General features: G+C 38.6%; 1 protein-coding gene and 1 long non-coding RNA gene across 2 annotated transcripts in view; one reads left to right on the top strand and one right to left on the bottom strand.

Moving 5' to 3' along the window:
- Positions 1-201: 201 nt before the first annotated feature.
- Positions 202-4,748, bottom strand: LOC142872919 (uncharacterized). Its single transcript, XR_012921013.1, has 2 exons — positions 4,664-4,748; positions 202-321 (listed from the first exon to the last, which is right to left on the bottom strand). It is a non-coding gene; the product is annotated as an uncharacterized LOC142872919 (long non-coding RNA).
- GNAI1 (G protein subunit alpha i1) overlaps positions 4,716-22,644 on the top strand; it is an 84,123-nt gene continuing 66,194 nt past the window's right edge. Inside the window, exon 1 of the mRNA XM_012779493.2 lies at positions 4,716-4,844. Coding sequence (XP_012634947.1) covers positions 4,727-4,844 — 118 coding nt within the window. The 5' untranslated portion in view covers positions 4,716-4,726. The remainder of the gene's footprint in view (positions 4,845-22,644) is intronic.

Below are 22,644 nucleotides of genomic sequence, written 5' to 3'. Positions count from 1 at the left end.
AAAAACATATCTCAGATAAATTCTTCCACTTTTTCTTGTTTGTATGATGACAGGATGGGTAGGGAAAGTGCTGGAGGCAAGAAGGAGATCCAAGTTTTAATTTTAAGTCTGATACTAATCCCATTTGACTTCTGAAAAATGTAGTATCTCAAAGTGTCTTAGTCTGTTTTGTGCTGTTATACCACAATACCTGAGACTGGGTAATTTATAAAGAACAGAGGCTTATTTCTTATAGTGCTGGAGGCTGGGAAGTCCAGGGTCCAGGGACTGGCATCTGGAGAGGGCCTTCTTGCTGCATCATCCAAGGTAGAAGGTGGAAGGCTGGAAGGGGGATAGGGGAAGGGAGCTGAACTCATCCCTTTATCAGTAATTTATTCCGCTCCCAAGATAAGGGCATTATTCTATTCATGAGAGCAGAGCCCTCATAATCAGCTCATAAGGGCTCTACCTCTCAATACTATTGCTTTGAGGATTAAGTTTCCAACATGATCTTGGGGGACACATTCAAACTAGAGAAGAAGGGCCCCTAAAAGTTCATCTAGCTCTAGATCAGGGGTCCTCAAACTTTTTAAACAAGGGGCCAGTTCACTGTCCCTCAGACCGTTGGAGGGCCAGACTATAGTTTTAAAAAAGCTATGAACAAATTCCTATGCACACTGCACCTATTTTATTTTGAAGTAAAAAAACAAACAGGCAAAAACACCCGCCTGTGGTCCGCAGGCCGTAGTTTGAGGACGCCTGCTCTAGATTGTGTTCAATATGAGATCATCCAGTCTATATTTTTACATCTTAGACATGAATGAGTTTCTTAGGTTGCCTATTTCCTTTTATGGGAATTGTGCACCATTCTTTTTCAAATTATGGTAAAATTGTATTTGTTATAGCTTTCTTTCACTACCACCTTGAAGCCAAACGGAATAGGTCTGTTCTTTTTGATTTATGGTATCTCTTCACTCATTTGGAAAAAGCTATTGTGTCACTTTGTATTTTCTCATTCCTATATTAAATATCCCCAGTTTCTTCAATTATTCCTTATGACATAGTTTGGAGCTACTTTAAAACCTGACATTCTCAGCTGAATGTGTTCTAATTTATCTCTTAACATATGTTTCTAACTCTCTTAACATATAATGCTCAGTATGATTCAGCAATAAGAAGTACTGGTACGTGCTACAATATGGATGAATCTTGAAAACTTTATGGTAAGTGAAAGAAGCTAGTCACAAAATGTCTGGAATAGGCAAATCTAAAGATACAAACATTAGATTAGTGGTTGTCTAGGACCTGGGAAGGGAGATGAAGGATTGGGAAGGATGGCTAAGGAATGCAGGGTTTCTTTCTGGGGAAATGCAAATGTTCTACAGTTGATTGTGGTCATGGCTGCACAACTTGGTGAATATACTAAAAGCCATTGAATTGTATACTTTAAATAGGTAAATTTGATAGTATGTGATTTTATCTCAATACAGTTGCTAAAGCAAACCAAAAACACAAATGTATAATGTTGAGAAAAGAAAACTACAGTACTCTGAAGTAGAGTGCTTTAACAAACTCTGTAATTTCAATTTCATTCTCTATAAAACAGATGAGTTAATAATATCTGCTCCACCTCTTTGACAAGGTTGTTGAATCATATTTTGCAACATCATAATTATGTAAGTTATTAGTTTGAGTGACTCTCACCACCTCATATTGGGATTACTAACACAATCCACTTACTGGTAATTCAATTGTTTTACATATGGTGGTACGAGATTTTTTTTTGACATCTATTACCCAATTCAGGAGAATAGAAGGGAAACTCTATACCCATTGTATCAAGTCCAACTCTTCACCTTAATCTTTAAAACTGAAGATTTAAGTTTTCCAACTTTGTCCCACACAACCTATCATTCATCACAGCCAAACTACATTTCAATTATAAAACAATTGTTTTCTCCTACATATACTTTGCATATTCACCCTTTAGCTGGTTATTTTTCTAAAAATATACATATACCCTATTATGGCCTGAACGTTTGTGTGTCCCCAAAATCCATATGTTGAAGCCCTAACTTCTAATATGATCATATTTGGAGATAGGGCTTTTGGGAGGTAATTAGATTTAGATGAGGTCCTGAGAGTAGGTAACTTATGATGGGATTAATGACCTTATATGGAGAGGAAAAGAGACCAGAGTGCTTTCTCTCTCTCTCTGCCATGTAAGGACACAACAAAAGGTGGCCATCTGTAAGCCAAGAAGGGAGCCCTCACTGGGGAACTGGATCAACTGGATCCTTATTCTTAGACTTACCAGCCTCCAGAACTGTGAGAAATATATTCCTGTTGTTTAAGCCACTCAGTTTGTGGTATTTTGTTACGGCAGCCTGACCTAACTAATACATAGTCCTCAAAACTCCCCACCAATATCATGTCATCACTCCCTTTCAAACATTTTGTCAAAACTTTCTTCTCTTAGAATTTAAACCCATACTGATCACTTCATTACTCTGCATCCCCTTAAAAGTTTTGCTTCATGTAAAGCTAATTTGTAGGTCTTATTTTTTGTATGTATTACAATTTATCTCTTCATCTACTTGACAAACCTTTCAAATGAGAGAGGTAATGTGTATAATCCTGTTAAACCTTGTGTTACGCTAAAACACAAGTTTTGTAGTCATTTCCATCAGTACTCAGCTATGATTGCTTCCTTTTTTGCTGAAGCTATGGGTCCCACACTCTGTCTGGCCTGAACTTAATAGGAAATACTCACAAGAACAGATAATCCAAAATGGCTAAGACACAAACACTGTGTTGAAATTTGATTTTGTTAATCCCAGAGTTCCTGATATGTATTAACATTTAGAGGATCAAGAATTACAAAGAAGGTAGAAGGTGATTAAGTGCATTTAAAGATTGTTTCTTTTTGTTGCTGTATTACAAAAGGTCATAGAAGAAGTTGAATTGGGTCTTGAAAATGAATCTCTTAAGTCCAGCAAGTTTTGACTTTTGTAGAACAGGAAAGGGCATGTCACATAAGGAGGGAATTGCCTATCTCTGCTAGCTCACAGGCCTGGTCTAAGTGACCTACTAGAAAGCAAGTCTGCCTGTATCATCAGCTCAGCATCACTTTAAAAAACTCAAGCTCAGTTAAATAAGACTTCCAGATGGAAACTATAGAGCAACCCTAAGCTATAATTATCAGGAAGATGTTTTTCTGTGCTAGTAGCCCATCCCGTTTTCTAAGCAGTCAACATTTCCTGTGCTGTCTGTAGGGGAAAGGTTTGCGCAACTGACAGGGAAACACCAGAGTCTTCACATAACAAATCCCTTTATTAAAAGGATCTGCTCTGTAAAATATGGATCCAATCAAAAGGCTGCACTCAAGGCTGCAGGTTCCCCACCTTTGGACCGGACCTTAAGCCCCTGCTCATTCACTGGGCGCAGAGTAAAATGCCTCTGCAGGCCCTGGGAATTCATTTCCCTCAGAGGAGTTAGAGCTGGAAGGATAGAGCCATAGCTCCATAGATCAACTCATCTTATGAACAAAGCAGCTAAGGCCTGCAAAAAGGAATGACATGCCCGGTGGCACAGAAGTTACTTACATGATCATAAATATTGGCTCGATACTTGGCATGAAAGCTTACATGCGGAGGAGATCTGTTATAGTGTGGAGATTTGTTTGTGTGGGTGTGTTTTATTGCTCTTGTCATTTTAAAATAGACCCCTTGATTCTCTGTCTCACATTTTTTCTTGAGGTTATTAGGAAATCCTTCAAAATGTGTTCTGCTTGTGAAAAGAAGCGTGAGAATGGATGCGAACGGGGGAAGGCTAGATAGTAAGGAAAGAGAAACAGAAGGAAGGAAGAAAATTGACCTTGGTGCCCCCTGCTGACCCCTCCCCCGACTTTTCCGTTCTCCACTGTCCCCGTCTCTGGTTTCACCACAGTTCCATTCCCTTCCCAGCTCCCTCTGTTTCCCAGGGCCCTGAACGCCAGCCTACAGGGGTTTACATTTGGAAACCCTTGCGTGCTGCCGCGCTGGGCATGCTCAAACGCCCAGGACCGGCTTTTTTCGGCTTCCAACTTTGGCAGCTCTCCCACCCCCACCCGAAGGGGCAGGTACGCACAGATCCTCGGGTGTGAGTAAACGGAAAGAAATTACCCCACTCCCTCGCAGGGAGCGGGGTACGGGGGCGCCGGGGCGGGCGGCCACAGCCCCGCAGGGCAGTTCCGCGCCCCGGGGGCGCTGCCAGGGGGCGCGCCGGGCCCTCGGGGATTGCGCGGCGCCGGGGTCGGGGAGCCGCGGGCGCGCGCGCCCCTCCGAGGGGGCGCTGTCCGAGGGCACGTGCGCGGGCGCGCGCCCTGGGAGTGGTCGCGGGGTGGCGGGAGGGGCGGGCAGGGGCGGGGCCGCGGCGGCGCGCGGAGGCCGAGCTCGGCTGGGCTTCGCGAGGCTGCGGCGCGGCCACGGGCGGGAGGGCGGTAGCCGCGGTACCCAGAGCTTCCACGCCCCAAACCCGAGACTCGGGGGCGCTGAGCGGCGCCGGGCTGTGGGGGAATAGCCGCGCGGTGCTGCTCGCTCCTTCGCGGACCGCGTTCCCCTCACTCCGTTTCGGAAGTGGCGGGGGTGGCGTGGCCGACGGCGGGAGGGAGCCGAGCGCCCGGTAGGAGGGAGGAGGAATTCACCTGTGCTTCGAGACAGCACTCCGGGCGCGCAGGGAGCGGCGGCGAGCTCTCGCTCTAGGCACCATGGGCTGCACGCTGAGCGCCGAGGACAAGGCGGCGGTGGAGCGGAGTAAGATGATCGACCGGAACCTCCGCGAGGACGGCGAGAAGGCGGCGCGCGAGGTCAAGCTGCTGCTGCTCGGTAAGGGCGGCCGGCCGGACGCCGGGCGGCCGGGGGTCGGGCTGGGGGCTGGGCGCGGCGCCCCGCCGTGGCGGCTGCGCGGCCCTCGGCCTTTCGGAAGCCGGAGGGAACGTGTGGGAGCGGCGAGAGCGTGGCTCGTGCGGCGCGGAGCCGAGGCGGGTCCTCCTCTCCCGGGCCCCTTGCCCCCTGCGCCCCGGCGGGTGAGAACTCCCTGCTGTGGGGCAGCGCTTCACTTCTGCTCACGCCTCAGTGTGACCCCGCCAGGAGCCGGGGAGCAATTTTAAGGTGGCGGATCGTGTGTAAACCCTTTCCCTTGAAGTTTAGTTCAGCCTTAGGAGGATGCAGGGGCATTCGCAACAAGAAAATACCCCCACCCAGTCCTCTCCTCCCCCGGAAAACCCGTCCTACGAGGTGGTGTGTTTCGCATGGGCCACGTCTGGTGAAACCAGTGCACCTTTGTGGGCCTCTGTGGGGTTGAAGTGTTTTTCCTGTTAACTTCCTATGGCGACTCACTAAGTGTTAATAGGAGCACTAATTATATTTACCCAGCACAGGAAATAGGCTGCTCTGGATGCTTGAATTTTATTATTGTGGGGGCATGGAAATCACCCAAGTTGGGTGGAAAGGTTTGCTCCAGTAGTAGGAAAGGCAGAAAACCGCTGTGAAAGGAGCGAGAGGGTCATGCCAGACAACACGATTCTCTCTCCGCTGCCACGGTTTCTGATGAATGAGATTCGCTAGGTACACGCTAGGCTTTTATTTGTTCTTAGTACTGTTCGCCTCGTGAAACGCTGTGGTGGAGGTCTTTTCCAGTTGTTTGAAGGGGAAGAAAATAAAAAGAGTAAACAAGGGTTTTGACTGAGGGAAACATTAGGAAGATATTCACAGTTTAGGATCTTTAGATCCCTGAGTTAGGGCTTTCTTTTGTTTGTATGTTTTCCTCCCACACTCTGTAGGTATTTAGGTAGATGAAAGATTTCTCAGAATCTTCATTGGCATTTGCAACGATTGCTTTAATTTTTATAGCAGTTATAATAAAAGAGAAATATTGCACAAACCTGTTTTCAGTAAGCTTCTGTTTCATTGGCTTAATGACTGCAGAAAAAAATGGTGGTTTTTTTTTCTCCATTACTAGTGGGCTTTAGAAGCAGCAAACTTGGCATGACTAAAAGTAATAATGATCTGAGTCATTTTGCAAGTAAACTGTGAAATAACTTTGCATTTTAAAGACCTGGGTGCCTTTCTTCACCCTCCTGTCCCCACATAAATCTTTCTCAGTTAATACAGTTTGCCTTAGTGTTTACATTAATAAGAAATACTGTATTTTGAGGAGCTCAGTGTATTTTTAGCACACCGCGCATAGAAGAAACAGACAACTTGATGTCAAACCGTGTAGACACTACTCCTTTTGTGAATTGAATGTGCTTGAGACGAGTATGAGATAAAAGGAGGATTAAAAACTTCTTTTCCTGTAGTTTTTGCACTCCTGCTCTGTTTTTTCCGTGTATTTCTGTGTGACTCTTAGTTTGAGCCAGCCATCCACCATGTTTAAAGCAACTGAAAAATGAATCTTCTAGTGGTGGTGTTTTAGCCATTAGAGAGAGATGGAATAGGGTGAAGGTCCCTGGAATAGGCTTTTGTTTATATCTAGAAGAGATCAGTGTTTCTTAACCTTAGCACAGTTGGCATTTGGGGCTGGATAATTCTTTGTTATGCAGCCTGTCTTGTGCATGGTAGTAGGTCCAGCAGTGTCTTTGGCCTCCACCATTGGATACTAGTAACAGCCCCCCAACATGTGACCCTGAAAAATGTTTCTAGATATTGCCCAACACCCTCTAGGGGCAAAATTTAACCTTGGTTGAGAACCACTGTTCTAGATTAACAAATATAGTTAAATGTGTAATATAGAACCAAAAGTTCAATCTATACAGCCATCTATAGTAAGTTATAAGAAAGGTGTAGCAGAGTCCTGATTTTCAGAAGAAATTATGGAATTCTTGGAAAGATTTCAAAATGATTTTTAAAAATCTTTAGGTAACTAAATTCCTTGAGCTGTCTTTTCTATACCTGTGATCTTTGGTTTATTCTTGCTTCTCTTCCCTCTATGGAAATCCTGTCCCATCTCTGTTTTGTTGGCCCAGCACACTTCATCTGTCTTCCTCCCCCATGTTACCCTTTTGCCCAGACTTCCATAGGACCCTAGGTCCTATAAACAGAATGCTGCCTTACTTATTTCATAAATCTTAATTCTTGGAATGTTTGAAAACATTTTTTTTACCCCTCATGTGACTTTAGCAGTGAATTGTAACCTTTGGTTTTATTTTTGGATGTTTAAAGCATATGTGTAAGCAGCTCAATGAAGTGATTTCATCTAAAACATGGCACCTGAATCAACTAGAAATGTAAAATGGTTTCTAGGTAACCTATCATGAGTGTCATGGCAATTTACATCAGGTCTTCCTCATTAATTATTTTGTTTTTCTCATCAAATTATTTTTTTCCATTTAAGACATAAAGTCTCAAAAGTACATTTAGGATAGTCTATTAAATAGTTCTAACTAATCATATTGCATTTGTGTTTTCTTAAGACATGTGTTTTTAGACATCTGGGCTGAGAGATTCAGGTATAACACTTGCACATTATTAGTAAAGATTTTGGTACTGAGTGTCTGTATGATTTAAATCAGAGGTATTTCACTATCCTTATTAGGAGTAGTGAATTAGGCCTTAAAAGGGCCTAGTCTAATCATTGACTCTAAGAAAATTAGATCAGGGTTTGGGTGTTTTACGTCTTTTAGGTTTAGTTTTTGGGCTTTAATATTAGAATAATAGTCCTAAATGAAGAAATTTATTTTAATGAAATAAGTATTAATGAAAGTTCTCTTTCTTATATATATGATTGTTGCAGGGAGAAATATCTTTTATTGTTTAATTTTTGAGAATGTTTTAATTTATCACCCTTTTAAGGGCAGTATCATTAGGCCTAGGTTGTATTTTAGTAAGACTATAGTGTACTACTTGTATTTGCACAATATTATTTTATTATATATTTTGAAGATATAAGGGGTTAGATTACATAAAAGTGAAGTTTTCATGAATTGTTCCTAAATCATTTCACTCCAGAGCTTTGAGCTTTATTCTCCTTTACTCCACCTCAGTATTCTTCCTTCCATTCCACCCATCCCCACAAACAAAAATCCACACCTTAATCTCCTTTTTTAGCTTGGTTTAAATGTTACAGGTTTGGGTAAAAGTGAAGTGAGAGATTGAATCTCTTCTGTTCGATGGATGTTTTTCTATTGCTGCCACCAACCAACCAGCTATTTGGGATGTTACATCATTAATCTTCTTTACTCCCTTTGAACTTGCCCTGTGACTTCCCTAGTTGAGAAATTTTGGCACTGTAAGACTTTTGATTTTAAATTGCTTTATCTATTTCCATAAAATTGGCTCAGAGTCTTAGAAGTCAAAAAGCCCATTTCCTTGGATGAATGGCCCTGATATTTCAACATGGATTGTGGTGCTTCTCCCTCACTGGTCTACCTTGTATTAGCAGTTACCTTAATAGAAGCCACAGGTGGTATAAAAGTATGCTTTGAATAGTTCAAGTCCTTCTCTGCGTCTGGCAGTTTAGTTCCAATAGGCTTTCCTCCTCTATCCCTCTAGCCTATACTTTCTACCATAAGTATCATGCTGTTTCCTTGCTCAAAGGCCTTTGTTGACTTTTCCATTTCCTATAGAATAAAATGGGTTTTTTTAGACATGGGTTCCCTCTGGCCTTATACTCTTTTCTAAGGACACCCTTCTCTTCCAAACAGAAACTGTTGGCATATGTTAAAGCATATTTGTACTTGGTTTCTATTGTTGTTAAGCCTTATGTCCTGCCTGTGTTCCTATTGCTGTGAGCACTTTAGGGGCAGAATCTTTGTAAGTTATCTTTGTATTCCTAACAGCCCTTCTGCTTTGTCATGTGTAAAATTATTATGTTGGTAGAATATAAACCTTATACTTTGCCATTGTCAGTGTCAATGGGAGTAAATAACTATGCATCCAAACAGTGTAAACAACAACAAAAAGAATAGTAAAAGTGTGTGATGACCAAAATAGATACATGACATCTAAAATCAAATTGTTTGATTTAAGATTTTTTTTCATATTTATGAGAGCTTTTCAGTGTCTTTACATTATTTAGTAAGTTAGAGTTGAGAAAATGACAACGGATAATTGTTGGCTGCGAGTTTGCTATGTTACAGTTATGGTGTTATTTCTTAAAAACATTTTTTTGTAGAGGTAGATCTCATTTTCCTATCTTGATTTCTGGCCTTTTTAAATCATAAAGATTATGAGTCTTGTTAAATTTATCAATGATAGGAAATACAATACCTGTTTTTACAGAATTTAGTAGATGTTATTTATACCTGAAAAAGATTGCTATAATTAAACAAAAATTAAATATCCAGCCATAGTCTTGTTTTTTGTTTTGTTACGCATTTCTCACTGCCTTGGAAAATTTTAGATACAGCACATTTATGTGGGAAGACCTGAGTGTATTGGTTACATTTCTAGGTCACATATTTCTTGGTCACATGTTCTGGTATGCGGTTACCCAATGTGTAACTACTCAGAGTATGACATTGGTGAAGTTTAGATCCCAGATGGCATTTGAGCCTTATGAACTAAGGTCAGCTTATGGTGCTTAGGCTGCTTTCTGTCATAACTTGTTAAATGCTAAGTAAAAATCTTAACATAAATAGGGCAAAAATAATTTTTAAATGAATGCTTATTAGCATAAACTTAGTGGCTTAAAACAGTGCATAATTTATTGTCATATAGTTCTGGAGGTCAGAAATCCATAAAATGTTTCCACAGGGCTAAAGTCAGGGGAGGTTCTCAGGAAGAATCCATTCCCTTGCCTTTTTCAATCTTTGTATAGAGGCCACCTACTTTCATTGGCTCATGCTACTTTCTCCATCTTCTAAGCCAGCAATGGCTGATGTTGTCTCTTTCCTGCCTCCCTTTTTAACTTATAAGGACTCTTGTGATTACATTGGGCCCACCCACATAATCCACATCTCAAGATCCTTAACTTAATTACATCTGCAAAGTTCCTTTTGCCATGAAAGGTAATGTATTTGCAGGTTCCAGGGACTGGGACATATGTATTTTGGGGTACTTTTATTTTGCCTGGAACAGTGTGTCCTTTGGCTCCCAAAGATTCATGTCTGTCCTGCATGCACAATGCATTCACCCCTTCTTAAAATCTCCAAAAGTCTCAACCCATTGCAGCAACAAGTCACATTCCAAAATCTCATCCAAAACTCATAATCTGACTCAGGAATTTGTAAGATTCCAAGTATAATCCATACCAGACAAAATTCTTCTCTATTTGTGGACCTGTGAGACTACAAAACAACTTATCTGCTCCCAGAATATAATGGCGATACAGGCATAGGTTATCATTAAATGGGAAGGAATAAAGGAGTCATTAGTCTTGAGTACTTTCAAAACTCCATTAAGTTTCAAGGCCTGGGAATAGTCCTCTGTGACACGCTGCTCTACATTTCGGGCACTGGACTCTGCCCTGTTTTGGAGTCATGCTTCTTTTCTAATGAAAGGTAGCACACATTTGCAGCTGTGTAGTTTCATCATCCTGTTTCTTGCCTATAGAACTGTAGTGATCTGAAAGCATTATTTCATTTTGTATTCTCTTAATATACCTTTTTCCTCTCCCATTTTACTGTAACCAGCAAGAAAGAAACAGGCCACACCTTTAACACTTTGCTTGAACATTTTCTCATCTAAATATTCAAGTTCATGGCTCAGAAGGTCTACTTTCCACCTCATTGCTGGACATAATTCAGCTAAGCCTTCTGCCTCTATGCAACAAGGATCCACCTGCCTCTAGTTTCTATTAACATGCTCCACCTTTGCATCAGGTCCTCACCAGCAGAACGTTTAAAGTCCATGTGTCTATCAGTACTCTGTTGATGATAATTTAGATGTTTTCTAAGATGCTACCTGTTTTCTCTGCCATGCTCCTTACTTCCTTCTGAGCCCTCACTAGGAGTAACGTTAACATCATATTTCTTCTAGCAGTGTGTCAAGGCAATCTAGGCTTTTTCTAGCATGCTCTTCAGAAGTGTTTCAGTCTGTGCCCATTGTCCAATGCCAAAGCCATTTCTACATTTTCAGGTATTTGTTACAACAGCACCCCACTTCTAGGTATCCTCATTGATATTTTACATATAACTTTAGGGAAGGCATAATGATTGTAATTTTATATTCTCCAGTCCTTCATGATCTATGTAATTATCATGGTGACACTAAAATCACCAGTTTCTGGCCCTTCATATTGAACCCATGGTATTTTACTGGTCATAATGTGAAAGAATAAGACTTTATTTGCCTCCTCTTTATTGATGACTTTCTTGATCATCCAGTCTAAATTTAGTCTTCCTCTCCCTTCTTAATTACACCATGTTGAAATCATCTTGTGCATTTACCTTTTTATTATCTATTGCCTCTCTATGGGGTTTGCTGCATCAGAGCATGAATCTTGTCTGACTTGTTTCTTATTTGATGGGATGGCATGTGGGTAGCCATTTCATAAATGGTGGTTAAATGAATGGATAAATTATTGAACATTTGACTAGTACTCCTTTAATGGGAAAAATTGATATGTTTTCCTTGTGCCTTGGGTAATTTGAGTGACTTTTGGCTCAATTTTTCCCCATTTATCTTTTTTCCTATCTTGCTGGTTAGAGTAACTAAAACCTCTACTATATTATTTCTAACATAATTCTAAAAGTTAAATTAATTTGGGGGACCGGATTCTTGTTGCATGATCAGAAAAATACTGTGACTTTTGGTAAATTAATTAAGTGGTAGAGTGAAGTGTGATTTTTATATTTGTATATTCTGGGTACCTTGTTTTTAATAGCATTGTTGCATTGCTACTTCACATGTTATTTTACTGCTTTCTTAAAATGCATACGTGATACAACTGGGCCTTTAATATATTTGCACAACTGTATATTGTTACACAGGATGATGTATGTGATTTTGTGGGTAACCTTGGCTTTCAGGAGCCAGCAGAGTGCCCAGAAGCTCTTTAGCAGTCTGTTCTTTATTGTCTTGCCTGTCCTTATGTGATGAGGATTATCACTTGTGATGTTTGTGAAGTGAGTTCTGTGCTTTTGGTGTCAAGTTATGCTTTAGCCTTATCAAATCCTTAAGATAATTTACAATCTTCTTAGGGAAATAAAACATATACATAAAAATCCCTCAGAATGGCAAATGGGGAAGAAAAAATAATAATAGATACTAGGTAGGGGAGGTAAGCATCAATATTGGGGAGTTCAGTGTTGATCTTATGGGGTGGAAGTGTAGCATGCCTCTCAGAAATTACTGTGGTTATAAGTCTTTATTTCCTTCATGTATTTCTGAGCTTACTATTTAATCCTGATTGGCTATAAGCTCTGTGTTGTGTAGAAACTTACAATTTAGAAGAGATTTAGTTATATATGCAAAGTCTTCTTACATTTATTTTTTCACATTTTTCATGTGTAAGGAATTTTATCTCTTCAAGATTTGTTTAGCTCTGAGGGGACACTCTCCAGATAGGAAAAGGCAATTGACCTAGAACTCGGAAGGTAAAATATTTCCCATGAGACCTTGGACAAGTTGTACAAATTCTATAACCTTCAGTTTTCTTTTCTATAAATGCCAGATAATAATAAAGTAGATAATATATCTACTTTACAGGGATAGGGACAAAGTAAGCTAAGGCATCTGAGCTACTTAATAGTACATGATGTGTAGGTTCTTAATAAATATAAGCTATTATAAATACTTTAGAGACTCTCTAGGATCCGCCCTCCTTACAGTTTTATCCATTTATAGTCATAGACATTAAATAATTCCATTGATTTTTTTTTTTTCCTAGCAAGGGTGTATATATAGTGAAGACTTCAAGAAGTATAAAATCAACTTTAATTACTAGTTTCTGATCCCACCATAATTTTCTTGTGGGACTTGGATTGCTGTTAACAGTCTTTTTTCAGTGGGATTAGACTAGTAAAGATCTGTGCTGTTTTAAGAATTCTATACAGAATGGCTTTTGAGTAATTGGAAGATTTGTATATCTTTATTAATCTCTTCATTTTATTATGCATTTTTAGAATGTAATCTTTCTTGCAAACTTTTTATTTTTCTAGAAAATAAAACTGTTAGTGTACATTTGAGTTGATGCAAAAGATTGTCCATTTCTCAGGGGAGTTTATGGTTACTTCCCACAAAATTTAATATCTTTCTAAAACTTTCTGTTCTGTTGACTCAAAGAGATTTCTGATACAACGCCAGGATTACCATGAATTTACTTTTCGGAGAAACATCTCTTGAAAAGTGGTAGTAACCTTGATACAGAAACAGTGAAGCATTGAATCTGTGAAAATGTTTGTGCCTTTTAATAAATTGTGAAAAGAATTCCTTAAGACTTAGCCTTGAATTGTCTGGAACTACTCCTGTTTATCTTACCTTTCTAAGATACAGTCCAGAATTTTTTCCTAATAATTTATCTAGTCTATAATATGTATGTTTCCTATTTGGGCACATGCCTCTTATTTGACAGCCTTTTCTTAAGGCTTACTAATTTTGTTCTTCAGGAGATTTAAGAAATATGAAACTTGTAAGTAAACCTGCAATTAAGATTAATATAGTGGGAGTTAGACGAAAACTGCCTTCTTATATGAGTTGATGGTTCTAAAGTTAATCTACTTTCAAGAATTACATTTATTTCTGTACAGTTTAAAATTGATCCATGGTATGGTAACTAACTGAGTTTTTACAAACTGAGCACATCAGTCAGCAATCAGATCAAGAAATGTGTGCAAGGGATGTGTTGTTACTGTAAAAAGTTGTAATCTTAGTAAAGTTGCTGGAATGGATGTGATGGGGTGGTGCTTCCCTAATTTGGGGCCAGTATTCTGCGCCTGTTCCCACTCATTTATTCTCTTTTGCCTTTTTCCATCCACCTGATTTTCTCTAGCATTTTCACACTGGTTTAAAGACTCGTGTTCTGGTCCACAAACATTTTTAATTCATGCCTAACATTAGAAGTAATAAAATCCAAGTAAAACTGTCTGTATACTCCTTAAATAATTTTTAATTTTATTTCTACATTTGAATTTTTCAGAATATTAGGAAGCATTCCTGTTTTTACTTTTTCACTTTCCAGTCACTCTTTAAATTGTTTTTTATATTAAATTATGGACTTTTTCATTGATACAGGAGTATTTTGAATTGTGGACCTATTCATTGGTGAAAAAGTACTTTAAATTATGGACTTTTCCATTGATATAGAAGTATTGAGAAATACAGTCAGTCAGTCATGTAATCACAGCTGTTTTCTTTCTTTCTTTTTTTTTCTGGAGACAGAGTCTTGCTTTGTTGCCTAGGCTAGAGTGAGTGCCGCCATCAGCCTAGCTCACAGCAACCTCAAACTCAATCCTCCTGCCTCAGCCTCCCCAGTAGCTGGGACTACAGGCATGCGCCACCATGCCCGGCTAATATTTTCTATATGTTTTTAGTTGGCCAATTAATTTCTTTCTATTTTTAGTAGCAATGGGGTCTTGGTCTTGCTCAGGCTTTGTTTTTTTTAAAGAGGTAGTAGTGTCTTGTGTCTTTCTCTCCTTTCCTTTCCTTTTGGAATTCCTTTTTTTATATATAGGTTGGGCTTCTCATCCTAACTTCTATTTAACCTCTTTCTGGTTTTTAATCTCTTTATCTTATACTACTTATGTATGTTCTAGGTTCATTTCATCTAGTGAGTAATAACCTACTCTGCCCTTTAGTATATTGAGTTTTTAATTTTAATGGTGACATTTTTATTTCTATAAAGTATTTCTAATCTTTCTTTTAAACATTGTTTATTATTCCATTCCTTTATTTTCTAGCTTTTTAAAAGCCACTTTTATTGTATCATACCTATTTCAGTCTGTGAAAAATTCATCATTTGAAGTTCTTAGGGTTGAGGTATTTGTGGTGCTTGATTGTAACTCATGAGAGATTGTATCCTCTTGTGGTTTTTCATTTTGATCATATGTTAAGCAGTATATTATCTGTGTGAGTCCTATGCACCCTGAGTTGTCTGTAGTTTTCCTTTCCATCTTCCAGATGCTGGGGCCTCCCACTCTGTTTTTCCCAGGCATCCCTTTGCTGTACAGCCAGTGCTTGGTAGCCAGGCTCTTAGCTATCTTGAGCACTCTGCCTTCTCTGGTCATCTCAAGCATGAGGAAAATTATATGTTGTATGCATTCCACAGAGGTGCCACGGAGCTGGGGAGAGGCAGCTCAGGAATTCCCTCTGCTTAGCCATACTTCTTTACCAAGCTGCTTGAATTCGTTGCTGCCTAGGAGACTTTCTTATCCCAAATAAGCCCCTTTGCTTTTAGCAATCTCATTGTCTCAGACATAAAATTCAGCTCTGGAACTTTGGCCCAGAGGTGAGCTCAAGATAAAGGTCTTATTCCCATCTTCCTTCCACAGTTATTACTAACTGATTGCTCTGTGCCACCCCAACTTGCAGGCTCTGCCTGGGATACCTGGGAAAGTAAGTCACTGTACTCTTTCACTTCTGGCTGGATGACACCAATGTCTGCCTCTTTTCCCATTATTCATGTAAATGCAAAGGAGAAAAAAACACATTAATAATTTTAAAAATATTTCTCATATTACATTCTCTGTTGTCTTGCTCTGAAATGAGGGTTTTTTTCCTCCTCACAATCATTTTTCTTGTATGTCCTTGTACCACATGTGCTGACCTTATTTTTCTAAAAATGCTATTCTTAAACTGTATTTATTTATTTATTTTGCTGTTTAGAAGAGAATCATATTAAATTTTTTTTTATAGCTGGTGAAATTCCATTTATTTTTCAAAGCCTGATTCAAATACTTCTTTCTTTTTTTTAAATTTTTTTTATTTTAGCGTATTATGGGGGTACAAGTGTTAAGGTTACTTATATTGCCCATGCCCCCCTCCCCCCTCAAGTAAGAGCTTTAAACTTTAATATGCCTCGAAGTTATTTGGAATCTTTAATTTAAATTGCAGATTCTTATTCAGTAGGTTGGGGTGGGGCCTGAGATTCTGCATTTCTCACAAGCCTCCCAGGGGGAAGCCTGTGCTGCTGATCCACAGTCCAGTCCATACTTTGAGAAGCAAAGCCCTAAAAGAAGGATCCTCTTGGCTCTTTTCCATTTATCCATTTCATAAGCATTTTTCAAGTCTTATCCTGTCTTTGCCACATTCACGAAACCTCCCATTGCTTTATCAGTACTTTCAGAGTAAGCCCGTGTTATGTTTTATATATTCATATATATTTACACACACATATATAATGCCTATCATATTTACTATTATTATTCTATAATTAATATTCTAATGTTAATCTGGAACCGTGTTTTAGTAGTGCATTTTGAGAAAAATCATTTGGTATTATCTTTTATGGAAATATGCACTTCCTGAGGAGTGACCAAAAACTATAATTAATGATAATGAATCATCTATGAATTTGGCAAGAGTTTTTAAAGTAGAGTTCTTCTTTTGATGATATGGTTATTCAGGTCATGTTGAAAGTGCCCCCATACTAATGTTTTTGTGACTGCTTTCATCTGGAAGTGTTTGTGATGAAATTCATTTGTCATAAGTAAATCAAGGATAGTTGCTGCTGGGGACTGAATGTTTGTATTTCCCCAAAATTCATATGTCGAACCCTGATCCTCAGTGTGATAGTATTCAGAGGTGGAGCTTCTTATAGGTAATTAGGGTTAGATTAGGTCATGAGGGTTGGGCCTTCATGTTGGAATAAAGTATTATATTATATTGAAGGCCGGGCGCGGTGGCTCACGCCTGTAATCCTAGCTCTCTGGGAGGCCGAGGCGGGTGGATTGCTCGAGGTCGGGAGTTCAAAACCAGCCTGAGCAAGAGCGAGACCCCGTCTCTACTATAAATAGAAAGAAACTAATTGGCCAACTAATATATATAGAAAAAATTAGCCGGGCATGGTGGCGCATGCCTGTAGTCCCAGCTACTTGGGAGGCTGAGACAGAAGGATCGCTTGAGCCCAGGAGTCTGAGGTTGCTGTGAGCTAGGCTGACGCCACGGCACTCACTCTAGCCTAGGCAACAAAGTGAGACTCTGTCTCAAAAAAAAAAAAAAAAAAAAAACCAAGTATATTATATTGAAAAAACCCCAAAACAACAATACAGGAGCTCTTTGTGTGCATGCACCAAGGGATGGCCATGTGGGAACATAACTTGATGAGGGCTTTCACCAAGACCAGACCAGACTGGTACTCTAATCTTTGATTTCTAGCCTCCAGAACTATGAGAAATAAATGTTTGTTGTTCAAGCTACTCAGTTTGTAGTATTCTGTTATAACTGCAACAGTTGCAAACTCTGATAAAGTTTAATGTCATTGGGCTTGAAATAATTGATCATGCTATTTTTATATAACTTCAGCTCTCCTAACTATAGGTGCATACATGATTTCTGATCTTAGAAAACTACCCTTCAATTAGTATTTAGTGATATATAATTAGAATATATGAATTATTTTGTGATTAAACATCGCGAGTGTTGTATTAACTTCTGCTTTCATTATGGTATCATTTGCTGATTGGGCTTAGTTGAAGTTGGTTATGACAAATGGTTCTTTTTTTTTTTTTTTTTTTTTTTTTGAGACAGAGTCTCACTGTGTTGCTCAGGCTAGAGTGCTGTGGCATCAGCCTAGGTCACAGCAACCTCAAATTCCTGGGCTCAAGTAATCCTTCTGTCTCAGCCTCATGAGTAGCTGGGACTATAGGCATGTGCCACCATGCCTGGCTAATTTTTTTCTGTATATATATATTTTTAGTTGGCCAATTAATTTCTTTCTATTTTTAGTAGAGATGGGGTCTTGCTCTTGCTCAGGCTGGTTTCGAACTCCTGACCTTGAGCAGTCCTCCCCGCCTTGGCCTCCCAGAGTGCTAGGATTACAGTTGTGAACCACCACACCCGGCCTGACATCTGGTTCTTATGAAGCATGCAAATTCATTCAACAAATATATATAGAATGCCAACTCTATGGCTTGCATTTTCTGAATATCTAGGAATGGAACAATCTTTGGGAAGCTGATAATAAAGCAGAGAAAACATTATTAGGTAAAATAATATGGTTATTTGTGTTTGTTTAGCTATAAGTTTAAGTACAAAAAATGGGTTGTGGATTCATTTCTTCATTTGTCTTCCTATACTTTCGTAGCAGATCATCTTAACTTTGTTTTCAATGATTGTGCTTTATAGGATAGGTTGAATTTTATTACTGGTTGCCCAAAACTATTCTAAAACTTTCAGAGCTAAGACTGAACTCCATGGTAATTTACGCTGTGCACATGGTGATGCTTAAAATTTTAGAACTAATTTTCTGAAAAGTTATCAAATGATAGATATAGTTTATTGTAGACTTAGCAGTCACATCTGAAATAGCTTAAGCTCTAATTTAAAAAGTAACTAGTATACAAAGAGTGATTCTGAAAAATATAAAACTCTTAATGAGATCTTATTAGTGGCTCCTTTTGGAAAATCAGCAGGACTCAGGCTTTATAATTCATGGATTTGTGTAGATTTTCAGTTGTATCTGGGTGTATGTGGATGTTTGGAAAAAACACACAGAAAGAACATAGGAAATTTGAGCATCTAAGGAATTTAATTTTTTCTGAATAGAAGTAAAAAAAAAACTGAGGAATTTTTAGAATAGGGAAATAAATTGAGAACTTAGGTTTTTGTTTTTTTTTTTTTTTTTTTTTGAGACAGAGTCTCACTTTGTTGCCCAGGCTAGAGTGAGTGCCATGGCGTCAGCCTGGCTCACAGCAACCTCAGTCTCTGGGGCTCAGCGATCCTACTGCCTCAGCCTCCCGAGTAGCTGGGACTACAGGCATGCGCCACCATGCCCGGCTAATTTTTTGTATATATATTTTTAATTGGTCAATTAATTTATTTCTATTTTTGGTAGAGACGGGGTCTCGCTCAGGCTGGTTTCGAACTCCTGACCTTGAGCAATCCGCCTGCCTCGGCCTCCCAAAGTGCTAGGATTACAGGCGTGAGCCACCACGCCTGGCCCGAGAACTTAGTTTTAATATTTTAGAATTGTAGAGATGAATTCCAGAAATGATTTAGCATAAAAATTTATCTGTATTTCTGAAAGTGGGATTAGGTATTTAAATTTATGTTAGTTTTAATAATTAAATATTGTGTGAACAGTTTTATAACCAATATAGTCAGCTTATTTGATAGAACCTTTGAGTTAAAAATATAGAGGCATAACTTTCTTATATTTCTCATTTACATAGTCTGTGACTGAATAAGGGTTGGTTTTTGATAATGTATATATTGTCTACATTTGTGGCATCTTCAAGGTTTAGTTTAATTAAGTTTCTGAAACTTGGTATGTGAGTGCCTTCAACTGAAGCATTCAGCCAGAGCACTTCTGTTATTGTAGTAATCTTATGAGTCCATTTCTTCTAATAATGAAATATATACTATAGATCCAAGATTGTTTCATACTTTAATACAACTGTTATAATTTCAGTATAGAAACTGTATAAGACAACTTGGGCATGAAGAATTTACAAAGTGTTTTTCTTTTCTAGCTACTGTTTCTCTAATTTTATATTTAATGTTTATATGTCATTCTCTTATAAGAATTAAATTGGCTTCTGTGCTGGTAGTTATGGCTGATACTTGGCACGATGTGAGAAGAACACTTCTGATTTTACGTAGGGCTCTTTATGCGCTAGGAGGAGATACTCCTCAAGCTAGTGCTAGCAAGGGGGTATTATTAGACAGAAGACTCAGATGAAACCCAAGGCTGAAACTCTCTCAAGCTGGTTGGTCAGGCACCAGCACTGATGCCAGTGGCTCTGGTGCTGCATGGCACCACCAAGGTCATTTCCATCCAGCCTTCAGATTTCCTCACTTTATGATCTCTAAGCTCAATTCACACCACTGACTGCCTCAGACTTTTAATTAGTTTCCCCAAATAGACAAGTCTGATTTGACTGTCTCTGCTTTTGTCCCAGGCTGTGGAGTCCTAGTTAAGATGGGGCAAACCTCCAATGAAGTATTCCTCTGTGGTCCAGACAGTTGTAGGTCAGGGGTTATAGTGCTGTGTCATGGTGCCCACTTTTCAGGAAAGTTAAGGAAGGAAAGGGCTGTCAGACTGGTAAAGAAAAAGTTATGGTACTGCTTCCAAATCCTGTACATCTCCAGTTTCAGAAAATCATTTATTTATTGTCTTTTAAACAACAAAGAAATAGCTTTTTATTAAGCTCTCCTACATAGGATGACATATGTTTATTGTCTCTCATGTTTTGGGGTGTTCAGTCTTGAGATTGATAAGACATAATACCAACTAATATCTCAATGTAATTTGAATATCTTGAGCTATATGTAGCACCAGTATATTATTGTAGGAAGAAAATATGGGCATTCTCTTTTGTTCTAGTATGTAATTATTTTCAAATGTTCTTTTTCTAATTATTATGTAAATTATTAGGTCTGTACTGTGGATATGTAGGAAAATATTAATAAACATTTGAGTAAGTTTCTTTTATCTATTTTGAATGGCTCATGTTGTAGTGTATATGTGACTGCACTTCTTTTGGCTTAAATTTTTACCCATCATTAAACATTTTCTGTAAGTCTCAAGTTTAGTGGCTATGCAACAATCTCTTTTATAGATTTGCCATAATTTATTGAATCACACTAACATTGAACATTGAGGACTTCCAATTTTACATTCGTGTTTTATGCTCTGATGACCCTATTTTATGCATCTGTTATTGCCTGTTTTCCTGATTATACCCTTAAATTTCTGAGTTAAGTTTTGTACTGTTTTAAGGCTTATGATATGTATAGGTAGATTGCTTTCCCCAGATGTTCCAGTTTCTATCCCTATAGGAGGTATGTGAGACTGCTGTGTTGCACCTCATCCTCATCAACATCCAGTGTTCTTGTAATTATCTGCACTAAGCTGATTGGTAAAAATGGCTTCACATTGTTACTTTAATCTGAAATTTTGGATTTGCTGCGGAGTAATAGAAAGGACTTTTGTAAAGAAATTAATGTGGTCCATTTTGAGATTCATTGGAACCTGTCCTAAAATACTTTGCATATATTTGCATCTTTCCTCATTTGTGTACTTCTTGATTTTGTTACTTTTGGACATAGATAGCTAATTTTACTTTATGTTAAGTGAGAAGATTTAGAATTGTTTAAGTTTTTGGCCTATATATGCTTTGAGTAGTTTTAACAAGACATTTTTAAATTCACTTGATTTTATATACCTTCAGATTGTACAACCTAAGAACTTTTTAAATCAGAAGTAGAGAAGAATTTCTTAAACACAAAGAGGAAAAAATGCAAAGTACAGTAGACAAGATTGATTAGTTAATTCATGTTAATTTTGAAGACATATGTACCATAAACAAAATGTGGCACAAAGCATACCATATACCACCTATTATCATGAAAGTGCAAATTAAAATATTATAAAATGCCATTTTACACCCATCAGAATCAGACAATGCCATATGTTGACTTGGATAACTTTAAAATAGCTTGGTTGGGGCTGGGCATGGTGGCTCATACCTGTAATCCTAGCACTCTGGGAGGCTGAGGCAGGAGTATTGCTTGAGCTCAGGAGTTCCAGACCAGCCTGAGCATGAGGGAGACCCCGTCTTTACTATAAAAGTAAATAGAAAAAAATTAGCCAAGCATCTAAAAAGGGAAAAAAATTAGCCGGGCACGGTGACACATGCCTGTAGTCCCAGCTACCCCGGAGGCTGAGGCAGGAGGATTGCTTGAGCCTAGGAGTTTGAGGTTGCTGTGAGCTAGGCTGATGCCATGGCACTCTAGCCCAGGCAAAAGAATGAGACTCTGTCTCAAAAAAAAAATGCTTGGTTAGAACATCAGTTGGTAAAACTGTTTTGGGTAAAGCTTTGTCAGTACTTAGTGAAGATATACATATCTTTGGACCCAGTAATCTCACTCCTAGGTATAGACTTCAGAGAAAGTGTTGTATAGTGTAGCAAGAGAAATATTTACTACAACATTGCTAGTAATAGCAACATTTGGAAATAACTAAATTATTTATCATCAAGAGTGAATAAATTTGTGAGCTAGAATGAGTAAATGAGAATATGTGTTGAAAATAAAATATTACATTAGAACTGTACAAATGAAATACTATACAGGAAAGGTGAATGAATGTATGATAAATCTCAATAACAACGTTAAGTTGAAATGTACAGTTTGTAAAATGATATACTCTGGTACACTCATATAAAGTTAAAAAATCCTCAGAACTGTACCATATGTTTATAGGTACAACATATATAGGAAAAGTAAAAAGAAATTCATGGAGAGAATAAACATCAGATTTAGAATATTGGTTACTGGTTACATCTGAGAAGGAAGGAAAAGAGGCACCCAGGGTGCTGCAGTGTTGTAATTCTTAAGCTGGTTGCTGGACACACAGATGTTCATTGTCTTATTTTCTAGATATTTTTGTATGACTAAAATATTTCGTAAATAAACAGAAATTTGTTATTGTAGACTAATTCATGTCAATTTTGGCATGTCTTTTCCTGTGCTTTCACATCCGGTTATTTCCCAAGCCTTCTTTACTCTTCATTTGCATTGCATTTTGCATCATCCTCTCTATTCACGTAAGTTAGTCTGTTCTAGTATCCTCCTACCTGGTCTT

The sequence above is a fragment of the Microcebus murinus genome, chromosome 9 (genome assembly GCF_040939455.1).
Source record: "Microcebus murinus isolate Inina chromosome 9, M.murinus_Inina_mat1.0, whole genome shotgun sequence".
In the NCBI taxonomy this organism is placed as follows: domain Eukaryota; kingdom Metazoa; phylum Chordata; class Mammalia; order Primates; family Cheirogaleidae; genus Microcebus; species Microcebus murinus.
The sequence above is the reverse complement of the archived record's forward strand: the minus strand, read 5'-3'. Positions and strand labels throughout refer to the sequence as shown.